General features: G+C 43.7%; 2 protein-coding genes across 6 annotated transcripts in view; one reads left to right on the top strand and one right to left on the bottom strand.

Annotated features, from left to right (window-relative positions):
* The window catches only part of invs (inversin), a 35,632-nt gene extending 18,402 nt beyond the window's left edge, over window positions 1–17,230 (top strand). For 2 of the 3 annotated variants that reach the window (XM_061674852.1, XM_061674853.1), the window contains 14 exons: window positions 274–441; window positions 2,389–2,569; window positions 2,886–2,995; window positions 3,717–3,888; window positions 4,831–4,986; window positions 5,100–5,221; window positions 5,701–5,808; window positions 6,452–6,558; window positions 6,656–6,865; window positions 9,052–9,260; window positions 10,160–10,592; window positions 11,389–11,543; window positions 14,458–14,544; window positions 15,189–17,230. In XM_061674852.1, the coding sequence (XP_061530836.1) occupies window positions 274–441; window positions 2,389–2,569; window positions 2,886–2,995; window positions 3,717–3,888; window positions 4,831–4,986; window positions 5,100–5,221; window positions 5,701–5,808; window positions 6,452–6,558; window positions 6,656–6,865; window positions 9,052–9,260; window positions 10,160–10,592; window positions 11,389–11,543; window positions 14,458–14,544; window positions 15,189–15,304 (2,334 nt within the window). In that variant the 3' untranslated portion in view covers window positions 15,305–17,230. Of the gene's footprint in view, window positions 1–273; window positions 442–2,388; window positions 2,570–2,885; window positions 2,996–3,716; window positions 3,889–4,830; window positions 4,987–5,099; window positions 5,222–5,700; window positions 5,809–6,451; window positions 6,559–6,655; window positions 6,866–9,051; window positions 9,261–10,159; window positions 10,593–11,388; window positions 11,544–14,457; window positions 14,545–15,188 lie in introns of those variants that run through there. The other variant, XM_061674854.1, reaches the window with a different exon arrangement.
* tex10 (testis expressed 10) overlaps window positions 16,584–21,596 on the bottom strand; it is a 16,970-nt gene continuing 11,957 nt past the window's right edge. For all 3 annotated transcript variants that reach the window (XM_061674850.1, XM_061674849.1, XM_061674851.1), the window contains 5 exons: window positions 20,638–20,860; window positions 19,722–19,802; window positions 17,929–18,113; window positions 17,623–17,830; window positions 16,584–16,880 (listed from right to left, as the gene is read on the bottom strand). In XM_061674850.1, the coding sequence (XP_061530834.1) occupies window positions 16,764–16,880; window positions 17,623–17,830; window positions 17,929–18,113; window positions 19,722–19,802; window positions 20,638–20,860 (814 nt within the window). In that variant the 3' untranslated portion in view covers window positions 16,584–16,763. The remainder of the gene's footprint in view (window positions 16,881–17,622; window positions 17,831–17,928; window positions 18,114–19,721; window positions 19,803–20,637; window positions 20,861–21,596) is intronic.

Below are 21,596 nucleotides of genomic sequence, written 5' to 3'. Positions count from 1 at the left end.
ATCATCAGTAGTTAGTTTTGTTATGATCCAATATGCATCATCATGTCAGATGACCGCGTGTAGCTTTCATTGAGGCGCGTGTTTCTCCTCAGCTCTAGTGTGAATGTTAGCTTTGTGCTGACACTTGCCTTCACATTTTTTGGGTGGACTGTTTTTCATTTGCGTAATAGAAAAGCTCAAAGCCGTAAGGACACAACGGGCCTCACTGTTCTAGACACAAGCCATTATCACATCGCTTCTCTTTTCATCTGTCCCGCTCGTCCCTCTTTACAGCAAACCGCCCTGCACTGGTCAGCGTTTTATAACCGGCCGGAGCATGTTCGCCTCCTCATCAAGCACGACTCCAACATCGGCATCCCCGACAGCGAGGGCAAGATCCCCCTGCACTGGGCCGCGCACAGCCAGGAGGCCAGCGCCACACAAACTGTCCGCTGTATACTGGTACACGTTGCACGTTAATACTGTTGCGGTGAATGTCATTAATTTGGGGGTTTTAATGATTGATTTGAATCTGAATCTGGAATGATTATTCAAAGTACTTTTATAGCTCTAATGAGAAATGTAGAATTGAGTACACAAATGTACATTTGTTGTGGATGTTTTCTAAACCACACAATGTTGGAATTATACACACAGGCACACATGCATACACGCTCACCAATATTTGGGAAAATATCCTTTGGGAGTCGTGACCAACTTTAATAGACGTTAGGAATGATAAAGTATGTAATGTTCAAAAATAGCCTTTCATCTTTTTAGGAAATGCGTTCCATGTGGGAACATGTGGGAAGCATACCGAATATGAGCACAATATGAGCCATTACCCCCAAAGTAATTCATGTTTTGGACGCATGCCTGTCAAAATAAAGTTGTTTTCCAAATAAAGGGCCAGCCCAACCTGGGATGCACTTTAGATATTTCACTGTTTATGCCTCCTCAGTTTAGGACGGAGTTCCGATCCTACGGCGGCGACATAACCCAAATTTATACTCGAGTGTAAGCATGCCGTAGTCGTATCACTAACCTATGCTAACGTGGTAGGAAAGTCATAATTACAGTAAATATTTGTATGAAAAACAGGCCATAAAAGCGGCGGTCATTGAGCATACCTTCTTGTGCGGGGTGACAACATATTCTCTATTTTATTCCCCTCAACAAACTGGTTCATTGCGCGACATTCATAACCTTAAAATGTCCTGTGTCAGTATGGTCAAAAAACAAGGACCCTGGTAATTTTTTACTTCATAATTGGTCCTTGACCCACTTTTGGGTCTTGACCCACCAGTTAAAAATCACTGCCCTAGGTGAGCTTGACCAGAGGTTTTTTGTAGCCATTAAAAACTTCAGGAATATTACTAGCTGGTTATTTGACTACTCAGTTTTCTCGTATGGCTTGGACACAGGCGCAAGTGTAAGTGTAAGTGTAGTCTGTAAATATTGGCCTTAGGACAGGGCTTTGCAAAGGTCATTCCAAAATTCAGGCATCTTGCTGTTGATTTGAGGTGAATTTGAAGAATGTTCAGTATGTTGTGAAGCTGGAGCATTTGTGCACTAGGCTTTAAAGCCCGATAGGTGCCTGCAAACCAACCAACTTAAGTAACTCTACCAAGAGTTGTCAGATACTCAGCAAAAATGCAAAATCTCACCAATAATATTTGTCATATTTCTAGTCAAAAATCTCAAAACTAATCTGATTACACTTACAATAAGACTCGTCACTTTAAAATGTAAAATTGCCAGTGGAATAATTAAAAAAAAAAAAGACTTCCTTTTTTTTCTACTTAATTCAAGTAAAGATTTGCTTGAAACAAGTGAAAATTGTCTAAATACAAGTTACTTTTTTATGTGATGAGTCTTATTTTAATTAGTTTTGACTAGAAATAAGAGAAATATTCTTGGTAAGCTTTTGAGTTTGTGCTGGGTAGCTAGGACCCTCTGACTTAAAAAAAAAAAAAAAAAAGTTTCTATTCCTTTGTGGTTTTTCCAGGCTTTCACTGCAGCCTCTTCCATTTGTTGTTTGTTTTGGAGGTCGTTACTTACTCTTCGTGGGTAAAATGCATGCTCTATTGGGTTTAAGTCTGGAGATTTACTTGGTGAGAGAAGTTTGGGGAAAATTGGGCTCACTGTTCTTTTGGATACTTTTGGAGAGTAGTGTATTTTAGCATGTGTGTATAATTTTGACCGTGTGTGACTCGGAAAAAATCCAAATATAAATGGAATCTTATTGAAGATGTCCCTTGTTATCATTTAAGCCTGGGAAAATAATGGTGGAAATACATCTTTAAAAGCCAAATGATTTTGGATTCATATGACATTCTTTCCCATGAAGATGAATAAACTGGCACTTTTGCATCCACTCATTAATGTCTTGTGTGTGTGTGTATACAGGAAGCCGCTCCAACGGAGTCCCTGCTGAACTGGCAGGACTATGAAGGTCGGACACCCTTGCACTTTGCCGTCGCAGACGGTAACGAGGCAGTGGTGGAGGTGCTGACGTCCTACGAGGGTTGCAACGTGACAGCCTATGACAACCTCTTCAGGACACCGTTGCACTGGGCTGCCCTGCTCGGTAAGCTGACGCACGGTCCCTCACGGGGTCCACTACTTCTTCTTGTTCTTCAACATTGTGGCTTGCCAGTTTAACTTGCGTGTCGTACCGCCTGAAAGGCTAAAATCAGACCCGGGACTGGTTGCATAAACAAGAATGTTGATCACATCAAATAAATGAGTTGGTTTGGTTAGTTTATTCCGCATTTTTCCGATTACTTCTCAAGCCCTCCTTTCAAATATCATGTAATAAAGTATGATATTGATTTCACAGGGAATTTCCCGTGTCTAATGTAGTGGTTTGAAGTGGTGGACTCGGTATGAACGTGTGTTCTCAGGCCACGCCAGAATCGTCCACCTGCTGCTGGAGAGGAACACGTCGGGCACCGTTCCCTCAGACAGCCAGGGAGCGACACCTCTGCATTACGGAGCTCAAAGCAACAACGCAGTGAGTCATGCAAACGCTGCATACGACCCAATAAATATTCATCTTATTTGATTAAACTGGATTACGGCACTGTCTGTATGGCTTTATTTTGACGTTGATACACCTATTTCACCCGAATCCAATTTAGGAACATCCCTTGCTTCGATTCGCAGGTTTTCATGTACTGACACCTACTGAGATCGGTTGAATGCTAACATGCTAACAGTTGGTCGGCCTATGCTAAAACATAGCAAGACGGCAACCTCAGTACATAAAGTGCTAAAGCAGCTCAATAAGGATTTTACATCACCTGTCACCTGTCGCTGGGAAGGACTCAAGGACCTAAGTCACTTGACAAATTTAGAATTTTTTATTTTGTGGCAGGCCCCTTCGTGACGAAATGGATGAAAATTGATCTGTGCCCTAGGTCCAGAATGCAAATCCCCCTGATCCCACTGCTTCACGTTTTTCAGTGGATTTTTTTTTTCTCTTTGCCATTTAAGTTATGTGGATCCCCCCTCCCCCGTAGAAATGGTACAGTCCCATTAGCTAGCATCACTATCATCATCTATGCTTTCAACCAGTTGCCTTTTGCATTGCACCAATTGTGCTACGGTGGGATATGATGCATTGCGGTTGTCTACATGCACTAATAGTTGAAAACTCATTTCTACAAAACACTCCAGTCCATCAGAGTTAAGTTTTCTTGTGTGTGTGTGTGTGTGTGTGTGTTTGTGAGTAGGAGACAGTAGGTGTGTTTCTTTCCCACCCATCGGTGAAGGATGAGCCCGACCTGGAGGGCAGGACGGCCTTCATGTGGGCCGCCGGGAAGGGCAGCGATGATGTGATCCGCACCATGTTGGCCCTCACGCCTCAAATTGACATCACGATGGCCGACAAGTATGGCGGCACCGGTGAGCACCACTGAAATGAGATGCGCGTTCCTCCGGGCTATGTGTGTGTGTACTGTATGTGGCCTAAATGAGTTCTAACATACTTTACGCGGCTTTCCTCATGTTGTCTTTCCTTGTCAAGTGTTCAGCCTGCGGCTACTTAGAGGCGAAGCATGGTGATGTCAAAGGGGATTTCCCTGAGGACGAGCAAGAGAAAGGGACCCCGATAGTGTCAGCAAAATTAGCGAGCCCTCACCTTATAGACTCCCCGCCACTGCCAGCACTGTCCCCCAGTACACTCACACATGAACGCACTCGTGACACACCGCCACTGACGCAAAGGGGCTGCATGGATGTATAATCACCATATCCAGCCTGGTCAGCATTGTTGGTGTATGCATTTGTAAGTGAGAGAGCATGAAGGGCAAGATTATTAAATGTATGTACAGACCCTTTCCAAAAAATGTGAATATCATGAACATTTTTATTTCCATAATTCCATTCAAAACGTTAAACTTTCATAGATTATAGATCCAGGGCCAGCAATTGAAACAATTATTTATTTGTTTATTTTTACATAATTTGGATTTCCAGCTCATAAAACCAATGAAATCAGGAATTCAAAAAATTTTAATACTGTGAAGAAATCAGCCCAAATTTTGCAGGCCATAAATGTTTTTAAACTGAGTGTCACACACTAATCATCTTTTTTGAGGGGAGGGGGGGGGGGGGGGGGGGGGGGGTTGCAAACGACCTTTTTAATACCACTCTAACTGTCAATCAAAGCATTGTTGTTTTTGTAAAGGCAGAATATTCTATACAGATCTTACATTACCATTATCTTGTGCAAGTGGTCATAATGTTGTGGCCGGTGGGTATAGGTAGTTGTAGCGTATTATAGTGAGGTGTGCGCCGTCCATTTGGCGTGACACACTAATGTTAGTGTTGGTGTTGTCCAAACAGCGCTGCATGCGGCCTCCCTGTCAGGCCACGTGAGCACCGTCAAGCTGCTGTTGGAGAAAGGAGCCTTGGTAGACACTCTGGATGTGATGAAACACACACCGCTGTTTCGTGCCTGCGAGATGGGACACAGGGACGTCATCCTCACGCTGATCGAAGGTAGGTGCCGAAGGTAGCGGCAGTCTTTTCTGCGAACCCTTTTGCCGTGTTCCAAGGCTCCTTATGTTCTCCTTGTATGTCCGATACATAGCTGCTTACTGTGTTGAATAAAGGCTCCGCACGGGTGGACCTGGTGGACGTGGACGGTCACACTGCTCTGCACTGGGCAGCGCTGGGAGGAAATGCTGAGGTCTGCCAGATCCTGATGGAGAACGGCATCAGCCCCAATGTACAGGTGAGCTCTGACGTGGTATAGCACTAAACGTGTGATCCACAAATTCAAGAGTGAAACTCAGTATGGCCTTACCTACAAAGAAGCACTTTGTAGGTAAGGCAGGTCTCATTAGATTGTGCAAGTGCACAATCTAATGAGACCTGCCTTTAGAAACATAATTATGCTTATGTTTATTAATGTGGTTGTTTTTAACTTCTCTGCATCATACTGAGAGCTGTTTCTGATATATGTCTCATCTCATAGAGTTGCAGAATAAGATAATCAAAATATTCTTAGTTCGATGCAGTGAATTACTTTTGACAGAGGTGGTAATGCTTTTGTACTGGATCTCATTAGATGTGTGCAAGTTTACACAATGGAACGTGTCTGGTTAGTATCTTAACAGTCATTTAGCATTGAATACAAGGTGATTGAATAATTATGTAATAACGACTCTATTACATCTTCCAAGAATTTTATTATCTGTATCTGTCGATCAGGACCAAGCAGGACGAACTCCTCTGCAGTGTGCTGCTTATGGCGGCTACATCACCTGCATGGCTGTTCTCATGGCGAAACAGGCTGATCCAAACATACAGGACAAGGAGGTAGGAATCTGCAGCCATGCATCCATATCTCAATCCAGTGCATTAAAAAAAACCACACATTTTCCCACGTGTTTGGGAGATTTTGTTATGGTCCAATGAAACCAAGGTTGAACATTTTAGCCGTAATTCCAAACACAACAACACTGCTTATCACCATAACTACAGTAAAGCATGATAGTGGCCGTGTTTTTCTTCAGTTTATTCTAGGAATTTAGACAAAGTGGAGGGAATTATGAACAATTTCAAACACCAGTCAGTGTTAGCACACAACCTTCAGACTTCTGCTTGAAAGCAAAAAAAAAAAGAAATAATAATAATAAAAAGGAAAAGAAAAGCTTTATTTGGGGTTAAAGAGAGGCACTTAAAATGGTGGCAGGTGTGTGCATACTCCCATTCAACATAAGTTTGAATGTGATTGGTTCTTTCTGAACACAGCCTCATCCCAGTTACAAGAGGTCTGCACACTTTCGCAACCACATGATTTCAGTTTTTTTTACTTCCCCTAAGATTCAAAGATCTTTTTTTCCAGTCGATTTGTACAAGATGTATGTTTTCCTTGTACATGGCATACCTGCAGTTAGTGGTTGTCACCCCTCAATGTTTCCCATTTAAAGTCACTACTGTTATGACTTTGTTTACACAGGGGAGGACCGCTCTCCACTGGTCGTGCAACAATGGTTACCTGGATGCCGTGAAGCTGCTGCTGGGCTACAGCGCCTTTCCTAACCACATGGAGCACACAGAGGAGAGGCGAGGCTTTGATGATGATAATAACGATGAGATGCAGTGGTCACAAAGGTAAGGAGACCTTCAAAAGACCGTGAGTGACAACGGCGTTCACGCGCAGGTACACACCGCTGGACTACGCGCTGCTGGGAGGCCACAGCGAGGTGACCCAGTTCATGCTGGAGCACGGCGCGCTGTCCATCGCGGCCATCCAGGACATCGCTGCCGCCTCCATCCAGGCCATCTACAAGGGCTACACGGTCCGCAAGGCCTTCAGGGAGAGGAAGCAGCTCCTCATGAGGCACGAGCAACTACGCAAGGACGCTGCCAAGTGAGATGAAAAAACGACAATCGGTTCTACATCTGTCCTTGTCTTGTGGTGTTTGTTCGGTCATCACAGGACGCCTTTGACAATGACGTTCTTTGTTGTCCCACTTTCCTTGTATCTGTCTTTCTTTGTTTTCTTTGCACATGCATTCGTCTTCTCCCTGACATGCTCCTCTTGCTCCTTGTCATTTACTCACCTGTCTTGCATTTGTTCTCCTCTGCGGTGTTTCACAACCTTTGTTCAGCCAAAGCACGTATTTCCCCTTTTTTCTTTTTTCAGGGGGAACCAACCCCAAAAACAATTATTGGCAGTTCCCTGCTTAGTCAATCATTTTTGAGGTTTGAAAAAAATACTGTATATTTTTTTTCAATGCAGTTATAATGGGCGTTAGTTATCTGTAAATGTCCCTGCGGCCTCCTCCGGGTGGCCGGTTTTCGGGTGCCTCAGTGGGGCCGGTGGACCACCCTGGATTCCTGGGAGGTGTCCCATGCACTGGGCTGCTCTCGGGTGGATTCCCGGATCTGACCCTACCTCTCGATTGGGTGAGGTGGAGTCCTCAGCCCCCCGCGGTGCAGGCACAGCAATTACAGTACACTTCTTACGGTTATTGTGCATGCCATGTATCTGCAGACACACAGCCCTGGGACTTATTCGCTGGGTGTGGGGCCACTCACTCATTGCGACTAATAACTATGAGAATTTTTTGGGTCTCCCCTCACTTACGCTCTGGTCCTACAGATGTTTATAATTTACAGAGGCACTCCCACCACACTTGAGTTGCACAGCCAGGTCCACGATCCCTGTCCTGCATGCTTCCCCTCCTATCCTGTCCAGTCCTGTCCTATACTGTACTGTCCTTCCCTCACAGGGTGTCGCACTACTGACCCATACAACACTCGAATCGAATGTTTCATTGTGCTAGATATACAATGCTTTACTTTCCTCATCTTGTTTACAGCTTGTTTTATTGTCTTCCTTTGATGTATTATTTAGTTATCTTTTATTCGTTCTGTTCGAGTGAATGACTGTAATTCTCAATAAATATCCATCAGAATACAAAGAAACCACAGTGGCAGCTTAAAAGGTCCACTGTGACACAGTAAAACTGTTCTGGCATAAAAGGGATACAGATCTTCCTTTCTGCTTGACATAACGGCTGAACAGGATCAAAAAGGGGGGGGGGGGGGGGGAAAAAAAAAAAAGGCCAGAAAAAGCCCCCTGACAGAGAATCAGAATCCTCTTTATTTGCCATGTCAAAACCACACAAGGAATTTGTCTCCGGTAATTGGAGCCGCTCTAGTATGACAGTAGAAAAGATTCTGGTCACTTGTAGTAGAATTTAGAACACAGTTGTCAAACTCAAGGCCTGGGGGCCAAATCTGGCACACCATCTCATTTAATGTGGCCTGGGTAATCAAACCGTGCTTCGTCTTCATGTTCTTCTGGGCCAAAATTTTAAATTGTCCACATTTAATAACGCATTTTAAAACAAGAAAGTTAGGAGTGACACTGGCAGGGGGATGCGTTTAGTGGTTGGACCATTTTGGACTGTTAAACTAACCACGAATCAAAAAGAAATACACACATTGTATATTTAAATTCAAGACCAGTCCAGGGTGTACCCCGTCTCTCGCCCGAAGATAGCTGGGATAGGCTCCAGCACGCCCGCGACCCTAGTGAGGATAAGCGGTACAGAAAATGGATGGATGGCTGGACACATGGTTGTTTTAGATATCGCCAGTTAACAGTCAATGGAAACCCCCATTGACGGACTAGCTAGAATTAGCATTGCCTTCAAATAACAAATATATATATTTGTTATCAAATATATATATCAAATAAAATTTATACACAAACTCTGTAGTAACACACATAGACGGGTAATATAACTATAATCCCAGGCATATATTCTTTCTAATCTATGAAAAATTAGTTAAATTCATGTTTTATTGCGCCGTTCTTTTGTTTTCGAGACAACGAAAACTAGTGATGGATGGATTTGTTGTCGCTTCAGTGTATACCCAAGGAACAATTGATTAACTTTTGATCAGAATCCAGATCAAAAGACATGCCATTCCTGATGATTTCTTCTGTTGTCTGCATGAAACGGCACATCACAGCAATCTGACCCCAAATATTCACATCATCTGTTGCCACTTGATTCCAAAACTGCTTTTGATTGTCTTCAGGAAGCGAGAGGAGGAACTGCGGCGGAGAGAAGCCGTGCAGCAAATCTCAGCGGCCACGGCGGAGGACCGAAAATTGTCTTTGGAGACAGCCGAGCAGGAGAAGCTCTACTTGGTGAACCTGGTAGCAGATTTATCTGTGAAGGACTCAGTGGTGGAGACAAAGAAACCAACTCAACCTGAACGGAGGAGCAAAGAAGCGAGGCACAAAGGTAGATTAAAATCAAATATTGACTCCAATGTTGACCTTCTTGAGTGGAGTTTGTTGAGTTTGAGCGTTTCACACCTGTCAAAAAGGCTTAATGCCAGACCCGGAATTTTTGTTTCTGGCATTTCAAAAATGTTAACACGAACGGAAACGTTCTCCCTGACGCTTCTCATTTTTCCTGCGCTTTACGCTAGCGGTTTATACCTGCCTTTAAGACACGCTATTTAAAGATGCACAATCAGCCATCACAATTTGTTTCAGGTTTGATGAATCACATCGGGCGTGCTAAATTCATCTATTTGCATATGCTCTTCCCACAATGCGCAGAATGAACTGTGCTGCAATTTGGCAGACGTAATCATGGTTCTTTCAAGACAGCCTGTTAGCCTAGTGGTTAATACGACTGCCTCGCAGTCAAGACGTCGTGGCTTGAATCCTCAGCTTTTTAACCAGGTTCTCCGAAAGGCACTTTGAACATGTAAGCATGTGTAGTTATATTTCAAACTATGATATACACGTTTTCAAAGGCTATTTCGTAACAATCCATTTTCTTTATTGTTCTTAACTTATACAAAATTGGAATCGTGACTAAGCAATGTGGGGCAGCAGTTCACCAAGTGTCCAGGATCCTTTAAAAATGTTAGCTCAAAAAATGTCCAATAAGAAATGAAGAGGGATTTGAATATTGTCAAATATGTAAAAGGCAATGGAAATGGTGAATATTAGGTTTCAGTGTGAAGGTGAGTGTGAATGGTTGGTCATCTCTATATGTGCCCTGCGACTGACCGGCGACCAGTCCAGGGTGTCCAAAGTCAGCTGAGATAGGCGCCAGCTCACCCGCAAACCTGATGAGGCACTACAGAAAATGGATGTAATAATAAATCAATGTTTTATCTCCACCAGGCCACAGGAGCAGATCCTCAAGGAGCAAAGCTGCTGAGCCGTCTGACAATCCGACGAGCCCTGCAAGCCATGTGAAGTGCGACACGACTACCGCGCTGAAGGACCCGCTCTCTCCGAGCAGCCGAGCATCACCCAGAACTTCTTCCACACACAAAGTTCGTGAGCAAAGACCTTCCTCATTTACAAGCACCCCTTCCACGGGCACCTCCGGCGCGGACCACACGGCCGCCGTACCGCTGAGAAAGACTGATTCCCTGAAGCACAGACACCACAATGCCAAAGATCACGTTCGAGTCAGCGGCTCCTCTTTGAACTCGAGAAGCCCTTCGAGGAAGCATCACGCCGCCGCCAACACGCCCACACGGGGACACGACAGAGAGCAGCGCAGGACTAGGCACGAGGCGGCCAGGGTCATCCAGCGAGCGTGGCGAAGGTGAGCGGGAGATTTTAATAAGTCTCAGGCAGAGGACCCACGAGCTGTTGTTTTAGATCTTGATTGCGTTTAAATGTTCAGCCACGTTGCTCGTAGATCCCAAAGTAGCTCGGCGGTCTGTTCTAAAAATAGCTCACCAGTGATGGAACATTGTCATTTCCTAGGAATGTTATAGAAAGTGATCATTTGAAAATGTAAACGGTGGGCTGGGTAATTCGAAGACGACGTAGGAGGTGATGCAGTCTGTAAAACTGTTCATTTTACTTCTATCTTTTTTAATTTTGTTTATAATTAAACTTTAATCACAATTCCACGTGTTTGTTTCTTTGGGGCACCAAAAATATTCATGGGTCAATGTCCCGCTGTATGTTTAATCATTAAAAAGTGTTGTTTTTATCCTTATTGTGAATATTGGGCAATCTCAGAAATATGAGAGCAATATTCATGACTTCCCTGCTACTGTACATACAGTAGAACCTGTGCCTTACTGCCATTTGGACTGCATAATTTAGTTTGTTGTTGTTTTAATCGTAATTTTATCTAATCATGAAACACGCACTTTTTTTTGGAACAGTTTTGTTGTATCTGCCACCATACAATGACAATACTGTAAAGACTTTCTATTCTATTCTCAAGAAAGGAACGGGCCGCAGGCCATACTTTGCCCAACCTATGCTCTTAATTCCTAACAGCACGAGGCCATCAGCCGCCCCCCTGTTTCCATTTAGTTTATACAACGAATGTGCTGTCCATTAAAGAGGCTTTGTTGTTTTATCTAACGCACGTGCGTCCCCAGGCTCCTCGCACGCAGAAACAGGGAAGCCGCGGCTCGCCAGGCGCCGGAGTTCAGCTATTTAAACCACGCCCATACCAGGAAGAGGCGAACAGAGGTGCGACCTCCTCCTGCGAAACCTGCAACCAGTAAGACGTCAGTCCTACAAAACATTTATGGTGAGAGCTGCATCAAATGTTCTGCCTGCAAGTAATGTCAAAATAATGCAATTGCAATGTGGTTGTTATCGTGATTGTAGGTTGCGGTGGTGTACAACTGCACTGCATCATTGTGACAAGTGTCTTCAATGTTTTGGTGACCTCATTTAGCTACACTCGTGAGTCAAAAACAGTTCTCAGTATGATGCAGTACTTGAACATCACTGACAATTACAACCACTACAATCAACAATTAGGCGAATTAATACCAGCCAATCGCAGGGCACATGTAGACATACAACGATTCACACTCATATTCACAGCTACGGAAAAGTTGGAATCTTCAATGTAACTGACATGCATGTTTTTTGGTAGGGATGGGCGAGTATGGGTATCGGGCCAATACCGGCCTTATTTCAAGGTATTGGGTACTCCTGAAGGCTACCGGGACCAGCTACTGATACTTAAGGCAAAAGAAATCTGATATCGATTCGGTCCTCCTCGCCAGTAGTTGGCGGTACCCAGCAGCCCTTTGCCACATCAGCAAATCATCACGTGCGTCTGAAAGAAAGCAAGGTCTTTGTTCTCACAATCATCTGTCACTCTGTTAAATTGAATGTTACAAATGTACTAGTGGTAATCGGTAGTTGGTACTCGGTATTGGTGACCACTCAAGAGTAAATACCCATACTGGTATCGGTCAAAGAAAAAAAAAAGGTGGTATCAAACATCACTATGTAATCAGTCAACAAGCTCTAAAACGGCTATGCTTTTACTTTATTTCGACATTCATTCAATCATTCCTCTTCCCAGCTATCTTCAGGCGAGAGGCGGGGTTCACCCCGAACTGGTCGCCAGCCAATCGCAGGGCACTTAGAAACAAACAACCATTCGCACTCACATTCAGACCCACGGGCAATTTTGAGTCTTCTTCTACCCCGCCTCTCGCCCGAAGATAGCTGGAATAGGCTCCAGCACACCCGCGGCCCTCGTGAGGATAAGCGGTACGGAAAAGTTATGAATGAAAAATGAACAACACAACACAAAGTGAGGATGGCTTGAGCAGAATTGTATGTCTTCCAATTTTTCCCAAAGATGGCAACAGAATTGCAGTTCATGCAAGACATTTTTATCTGTGCTGAGAATCCTCACTTCTAGAAGTAGAGTTCATGGAATACAAGCAAGACGCTAGAAACCAGTCTGGCCGTCATGGTGGTGTACAACACTGTAATTGACTACAATGATCCGTGTTAATGTCTTAGGTGGCGTTTGTGTCCACACACTGACCGCTGTCTGTTTGGAACCTTAAGGGTGGCTTTCGCCCCACCCTCAGACAGGCTTGACCTTCATCACACATCAGCAGGTGATGATTAGAGAACAGGCAGGAACCCCGCCGGTCCTAAGGACGCTCGTAGACAAACAGATGGAAAGATGGACGGATATCGGTGTTCTCGTCCAACCTCGTGACGTGGCTTGCCCCCTCCCCCGTTCTCACCTCTCCTCCGCCGTCGCTCTGACAGTCGTGGCATCGTGAAAAGTTCAAAGCTGTCAGGGGGAATGTCAACAGTGGAGAGCGATCCGCTGAAGACACTCACACACACACACACACACACACACACACACACGCGCACACACACACGCACAGGCCCGCTCTCCCGTCTGTGCCGCAAAGAATCAGACGGACATTTGACATACAACTCTCGACTGGTTGGCACAGGCTTTCATAATTGTGGTACACCTTTATCTAATTGCCTGCCTATAATTCCATCTCTCCTGGGCCTCGAATATCATTTCATGTCAGGGGGAGAGAGAAGGAATGATAATGATGACTTTATGCATTTTTTTTATTTTTATTTTTTTTGTGGGCCAACTAACTATGGAGCCATTTTTGGCATTCAAATTCTATTTTGGCATCATATAAAAAAAGGTGACCCAACTTAGGTGTTTTTCGAGATACAAAACATCGGCCGTATGATGTTTTTTGGGGGCGGGGGGGCCTTTAGTTGCAAGCAAAAATGTAAGTTTACTTTAAAACTAACTACAAAACAGAAAATAACGTGTATTTAGCAAAACCACGTTAACCTCTTACGAAAGTCCGCTTGCTTGTGAGCGTGGATTATTATCTATTTCCCCATTAAATGCACCATAAAATAAACCATACTGTGTGTATTAGTGGAGATTCAAAAAGAGGGATTGAGGCGGAATTGGGGAATTAGCAAAGGAAATTAATCAAAAGTTATTCAATGAATCAGGCATGAAAGACTGATTTTTTTTTATCCACGGTTACATATTTTATAGCAGCAGAGGTGGGCAAAGTGTACGTGTGTATTTCATTTGTATTAATTTAGCTCAGGCGGCACGCTGCGCGACTGGTTGGAGGGTCTGCCTCACAGTTCTGAGGAGCGGGGTTCAATCCCCGGCCCCGCCTCTGTGACGTTTGCATGTTCTCCCCGTAACTGCGTTTCCTCCCACGTCCCAAAAACATGCATGGTAAGTAAATTGACAACTCTAAATTGCCCGTAGGTGTGAATGTGAGTGCAAATGGCTGTTTGTTTGTATGTACCCTACGATTGGCTGGCTACCAGTCCGGGGTGTACCCCGCCTCTCGCCCAACGATAGCGGGTATGGGCTCCAGCATGCCCACGACGCTAGTGAGGATGAGCGGTACAGAAAATGGATGGATGGATGAGAATGAATTGTTCTTTCATTATTAATATATTATAATTTTTTTAACATAAAAATGCAATTTTTATTATATTATTTTGTTAATTGGTTAGTTATAATCAAACAAATTATAAATAAAATACAAAAACCTGTATGTATTATAATCTTATTCTGAACAAACTATTTTACATATTTCACTGACACATTTTAAAAATCAAATGTGGCTCTTGAACTCTATAGTGAAGATGATCATGTTACCCTTCCCTTCTAGGAAACTCTGTGGCCATTCGAGGACATTCTTCATTTCGAGCGTCTCAGCTGCTCTTGAACAGCGTGCCTTTACGCACCCAAAGCCAACGTAAGGCCATTTGCACGCACTCAACTCTGGTTTTGAATACTTTTGGGTACGGACGGGCAAATGCTGATAGGTATCGGTATCAGGCCGATACCGGCCTTATTTCGGGGCATCGGCTACTTGAAGGCTGCCGATACTAGCCACCAATACTTAAGGCAATAAAAATCCGACAACGAGTAAGTCCTCCTCGCCAGTAGTTGTTGCTACGTTGCGGCGGTTTGACAAGTCAGTGAATCATCATGTGCGTCAGAAAGAAGGACAGGTCTTTGGTCACAATTTTCTGTAATTGTGTTAATTGAAATTTTATGACTCAAACGTACTAGTGGTATCAGTACACTGTATCGGTGAGTACTCGAGTGAATACTCGTACCGATATCGGAAGAAAGGTGGTCTTGAAAATTTGGGTATAGTAAACATGCACTAGTCAAATTTCAGGATGACCCTAAAATGCACTAGAACCTTAACAGGTGAACTTCTGTAATTGTTTGAACGCACACCTCCAACTGTTTCAGTACTTTTTGCTGTTCTCTAACAAGGAGCTGAATGACAAAATTGACAACATTTTAGGTTCATCCTGAACGTTCACCCGAAAGCTGAATATCCCTAACTTTTTGTGAGTACTGTATGTTTCTGTTTGACTTGTCCAGTGAGCGGTTTGGACTGCGTGCACCTGACTGATGCCGTGAATCAAGCCAGACAGTTCTCCTACCACCTGAGGCCGCAGAGCGCCCGGCAGGGTCGGGGCCATCGAGGAAAGTGTTGACACCCAAGTCCTTTTTTCAAAAATGTTTTCTCAGCTTCCGTGGAATTACCGTACACGTTGTTCGCTTCTAAAATTAAGCCGTATGACATCAGAGCCATGACTTCACAGGGCGGGGGTTAAGTTGACTGAAGCAGCCCATGTAAAAGATAACCTTTCTTCCATTGTGAGACAAAACGCACACCTCCCCTCCCTCTGCTTGGCTCTCACTCACACACTGAGATAACCTTTCTTCGTGTTGTGGAGAATGAGCCGGTCTATCAACAGCAGCTCATGAACTTAGCCCACCTGCACACACACGCACACAATGTAAAAAGATGTCTGTCCATTCCAATACACGCATAATGTAAAAATCCATCTGCTCGCCCATACGAAGGGCAATCAAAATGTAATGAGCCCAATTTAATTGAACCTACTAAAATAGATTCTTTTTTTTTTTTTTTAAATCAGGAATGTTCATGGTTTGTAGTTTAAATACTTGTTTGAAGGCAAGTTGTTTCAGCCTGCCCCCTTCCTGTCAGTCATTTTGGAAATGGCGTCACGACAAGATGCCCGTCAGTAACAGAGAGCTGTCATTTGGAAGGGGAACCACGACTAAACATTTTCAAAAGGTTACAACATGTGTATAGGGACGCTGCAATAGGCTAAAGCACAATCAAAAAGTGGGTGTCCAGGATCAAAGGTGAAAAACACACGTCTGCTTTGAGTGACCTCGGTGAGACGCAAAGGAGCTTGCGAAGTCATCAGTTTGGACAACCATCTCTCATACTCACCCGATCTGGCACCATCAGACTAACACCTTGTTGCCCTTGTTTCATCAATGGACAGTCGATATGCCCACAACAGTAAAAATGTTCCCATCCATTCTCATAAACACACTGTAAATATGGCAGTCCATGTACATACAAACGTAATATAGACAACTGGCCGTCCATTCACATAAACACACATAACATCTGTCCGTTGACGTGGACAAAAGGTACAAAGAGAAATGCTGTTATGCATTTCCTTCACACACACACACGCACATAGAGACACTCACGTCGTGTAAAAATCTGCCCGTCCATATTCATACATAATTGAAACACACATACACCCATAATGTAAATATCTCTTTGTCCATTCTTACACACACAACCAATAGGTGTCAGCTGTGCTGTTACATAAAATTGGCATTTTCTCGCTCACACACACACACTACTCATTATGTAACATTATAATTACACTTGTGTAAGCTTTTATTTTTATTGCATAATAAATACAAGTCAAAATGGACCCAAAAGGCTGTGGAAATGTTTAATTTTTTTTATCAGTCCCCCTCCCCAACATGAGGACAAAGAAAACAAACATGGACCAACTTTCTTGTTAAATGGCGAGTACAAAGCAGTCACTGCTGAGGTCTGGAAGTGTTTTTGAGTGTCAGAGTGAGCCCACGTCAGTTAATCGTACGTGCGTGCGTCCATCAGTACACGTCTCGAACATTTCCACGGAGAGATGACGTGCCGTGGGCCACGGTGACGCTGTAACAGTAGAGCAGGTCGGTCAGCCACTGCTCCCTGGTCGCGCTGCGCGAGTGCCTCTGCAACACACATGCGGACGTATCACACTTGTGCGTGAACAACACGGAAATAGAGACAAATTAAGACAAATAAGCCTGGGTTCACTGTTGGGAGTAGTCATTTAGATTCCTGTTTTTCTTGATAGAGATTTTCACAACGCAAGTACAGTGTACTAATGATGTGCCTATTTCAGATGGTAATCGGATTACGAACATGATGAATAAAGTATCTGTCTATCCATCACGCTGACATCTCCAGACAACTATTCGTTTTTGAGTTTCTAGAATCACTGCTCCACTTTTTTCATTTAGTTATTGGCATTGCTGCGAAGGCCACAAAAATAATCACCTATACAATGTTTGTTAGTTTGTCAGGGAAGTATTGCTTAAGTGATATATCTCACTGAGGAGCTAAGTTTCACCTGGGTTGTTAGTGGTAATTACAGCGTGTGTGTTTTTTTTTTTTTTCACGATAATATAATCTGTAGGCCATTTATTTTTAAGTGTAATGTTGTACGATGAGTTTGAAATTATAAAGTGTTTTGGGGTCAGTCATGTGACCCAAGTCCCCCAAATTTGGTGATTTCTTTTTTCTTTTTTTGCTCAGTTCCAAAGTAGCAAATGTTATCTTGATACCGCTGTCGAGATTTGGTCCTTTTTTTCAGCTGTGTGAGTTAAGGCAAATGTACGTTAGCTATGTGAAATAATTCATTTAGTTTTAGTTCTTCTTTCTTTCTTGGAATTGTTCATTTTGCTGTTTTACCGTGAGATGTTGGATGAGTTCTTGCAGCAGACCCGTGTTGGCCATGAGCTGGTTGTGCAGCGGCGTGTGCTGCATCAGCATGGACAACATCTGGCCCAGCTGGGGCAGCTCCGCCTGGCTCAGATCCGCCACGCGCAGCTGCAGAAGCATCCTCAGCAGGCGGGGCACGGTGCTCAGCGACGCCACGCACGCTCCCCAAATAGCCTCCCTGCGATTCGTGCGTAAACGCGTTAAAAAAAAAAAAGCAAGCATGTTTTGATTGCATCGCCTAATAAGGGCGAGCGATGTGCTCGTGAGGCACAGGACCTTTTGTGCTGGTCGTGCGCCGCCGCCTCCTGCTGCTGAGTGACGAGTGCGGTCAGGAGGCTGAGGCAGCAGCGGGACAACAAGCGCAACACGGGCTCGAGGGGCAGAAGGGAGGGGTCCGTTAGCCTGGAAACGGCGGCGAGGAGGCCGGCCGCCATGCTGTCGGGCACCACTCTCAGCTTGGTCTGAAACGCACACAACAGAGGTGGGAGAATTCATCAGCAAGTCTCAAGTCTTAACCTTCGAGTATCAAGCAAGTCCCAGCTTACTGTGACAAAACTTTTCTCCAAATAAATATTTGTATTTGGAATTTGGGAGTTAATTCTGTAGCTGTCAAATATTATTAGAACTGAGTATTCTAGCGATTATCCTATCAATTAATCGAGTAATCTGATTTTTTTTTAAAACGATTTTGCATTATTAAACAATACCACCAAAACACAATACAATGAAGTGCAAGTGAGCATTGTGACGTGCAGGTATTAACTATTTTGACAACTGATTAATCGTTTAGAGCTATTGTTTACTCAAATCCTGGGAAATTCAACCCCTCAAGAGTAAATATTAGATTTCTGCAGTCCTCCGTGAAAGCAGACTGATTATCTTTGTATTTCATCCAAATAAGACATGAGCAAACATTTGCTTTTACTTTGGAAAACAATCAACATGTTTGCATATTTTCTGTAATATTACGGATCAAACCAGTAACTGAATCATACTCAATTTGTGCATTTCCTGCACTTTAAACTTGAAATGTCCTGTTTTTAAATAAGACAAATTTAAAAAATGTTTTTTTTCATGTGATTCATCCAAAAAAATAAACACTAGATCAGTTGATTATTAAAACAGTCATCAAATGCATCCCTAGTCTACACTGTAATATCTGTGACTCTAAGTGTATGTGGCTGTAAAAGGAAGAGCCTGGCCTTGAGTGACGTGTGTTTCAGCAAAGGAGAGTGGAGTTGGCTGCGGCTGGCTGTTAACTTGTTAACCGTTAGCCAGTTTGTGTGACTACGGGTGTCAGTTGTGGGCCATAGATGCGAGTGTATGAATGTATTACGCATTGAACATCCGTCTTCCTACTGGTTCACCACCATTGTGCCAAATTATTTCTACAAGGAAAGGGTTGTGTGTCCGCTTAACAATCTGTGTGGAAAAATGATCCCTGCAAAGCTTCATAGATTTTTGTCTACCTTTTTATTTTATTTTTTTAAATGGATTTATTTGAGCAGAGCTGCCAGCCTATAAAAAAAAAATCACTTCCAGAACAATTTGTCTGAAGTTCCCTATTTTCAACATTTTGTCAAGAACATCATCGACAATCACAATCGTAATGGTTAATAAGTTATGGGTTCGATATTTGTCATTCTAATGCTTTTATTACATCAACCTTGTAATGGCGGACTGCAGTTGCAGCCTGAATCAAAGTACCGGTACATGAGATTTCGACGTTCCATCATCAAAAATGACTTCTGTAACATTTGGCAGCTCTGAGTTATTCACTTTATTGTTTCAGCCCTAGTTGTTCATAGTTTTCAACTTCAACTATATGTTCATTTTACTCATACCAATCAACAAAATCAGAGAAACTGATATTTTAGCAGCAGTCTTTTGATTGTTTTTTTTCCCCCAGAGCTGTATATAGGCTGAGGGATTAATTGCAGACGGTCATCGACTCTCGAAATCTAGTTTCGGAACCCCACAAACTGCATGACGCGGCTGAATCGCTCAGTGGCGTTCGGTTGAGTCACCCGGGGATGCAGCTGGCTTTCGATTTGCAACTGATTCCTCACCATGTATTCGAAGATGCCATTTTGTAAGATGTCAAAGCACTGAGCTCTTGCACCCAGAGTTTCCAGACGCTGGCACACCTCCTGAAAATGGAGAACGTTGATATTAACAAACGCGTCGATCGTGCCGACAAACACACACACAAAAAAAAAACATGCACCTGTCCTATACGAGATAGTTCTGTTGAGAACAAAGCAAACTTTTTTTAGTTCAATTTCAACTGGAACAAAAAAAACAAAACAAGATGTGTCCCAGGCTCTCCATCAACTTTTTCCTCATTTTCTTCGGAACCAAATAATCTAATTTCTCATTTTATCACATGCAAGTGTGTCATAGCACGGCACCTGTTGACATTCTCCCTGTCATTAAAAACAATCCCACCTCATTAGTCGTGGCACCACTGACACGGTCTGTCCCTTAATGCTGCCCACCAACCACCAACCCACACCGCGTCCCTCCTCTTTACTTCCACTTGGCTGTGATTGACTCAGACAGGCAAATGAGAGAGACATGATCTAAGGCCTTAATTGAGGCGCTGAATTAGTGATTAGATGGCGTGTGTCCCCCCCCCCCCCAACTCACAGACCTGCCCCAGGGCATGGCTACGTTAACTGTAATTTCAGTTGCGGAAATGTCACATTTCCATCACGCCACCGGCTCTCATTAGCGCTTGTACATATCCGCAGTGGCCGTTAGCCATGCATCTCCAACCTGCGCGCCGCGATAGGTTTTCCCCCCTCTCAGCGGGAGAAGTGATAAAGCTTGACCAGCCTGCCCAGCCCCAAGACTAGTCTTAGGGCTTGACCACGTCTGTTGAGAAGATAAACTTTTTCTTCCCAATATGACTGAACAGCGTGTTCTCTAACTTCAATTCTAAATGTAAATGTGCGATAAGAAGGAAACGTATGTGAGACATACCTCCACAACGTCCCAGTGGTGCGTGAAGTGGTCCAGCGGGGTGCGGTGAAGCCTCAGGGGCGACAGAGGGGAGGGGGGCAGCGCTCTGGTGTCGCCGGCTTCCTGCAAGGAGGCGAGCTGGTCGCACGAGAAGCCCGTCAGGGTGGAGAACAGGAAGCTGATGTAGTCCACGTCCTGTAGCGCTGCTTCCTGGCTCCCCACTGACCATCCACTCAAAGATGACCTGGAAAATAGGAGTTCAGTGGTGCCTTGAAATAGAAGTGGCTCCACTTACGACTTTTTCGAGATATGAGCCGTCGTTTGGATTATTATTATTTTTTTTTTTTTGCTTTGACTTGCTTGCAAAATGTAGACAGATAATATAACAATACACACAGGTATATATAATTGACTATCACTGCGGCTTACTGAGGATTTCTGACCAGCTCCATGTATATCTGTAATCTGTAAGGCTGTATTATACTGCCCCCAAGGTGCACACACGAGAAGGAGCACCACAATGTCTATTGAACTGAAAAAAGGTGGCAAAAACTGTTTAATTCTTTACATTTTAATTCTATCATTACTGTTAGTTTTAATGAAGTACAATAGAGGGCAACGTTTTAAAAAACGCATTACACATTTTTTTGTTGGATTTATTGGGAAGCTGGAACAAAATCCTCTCAAAGCACCATGGGCGAGACTTTGTGTTAGTGGTTAGGACATCTGCATCGCAGTTCTGAGGTCCAGGGTTTGAATCTGTGGAGTTTGCAGGTTCTCATTAGACTTGTGCAATATACAGTAATTATGAGTGCAGTCAAAAGTCCATTGTTTAGTTTGAAGTGATTTTCTGTCTTTCGGGCAGCACAGTGAGGTAGTGGTTGCCGGGTCAGCCTCATAGTCAAGAGGTCTTTGGTTTGAATCTCAAATCTTCCTTTGTGGAGTTTGCATGCTCTCCCTGTGCTGGTGTGGGTTTTCTC

The sequence above is a fragment of the Phycodurus eques genome, chromosome 4, assembly GCF_024500275.1.
Source record: "Phycodurus eques isolate BA_2022a chromosome 4, UOR_Pequ_1.1, whole genome shotgun sequence".
Classification (NCBI taxonomy): Eukaryota; Metazoa; Chordata; class Actinopteri; order Syngnathiformes; family Syngnathidae; genus Phycodurus; species Phycodurus eques.
The sequence above is the reverse complement of the archived record's forward strand: the minus strand, read 5'-3'. Positions and strand labels throughout refer to the sequence as shown.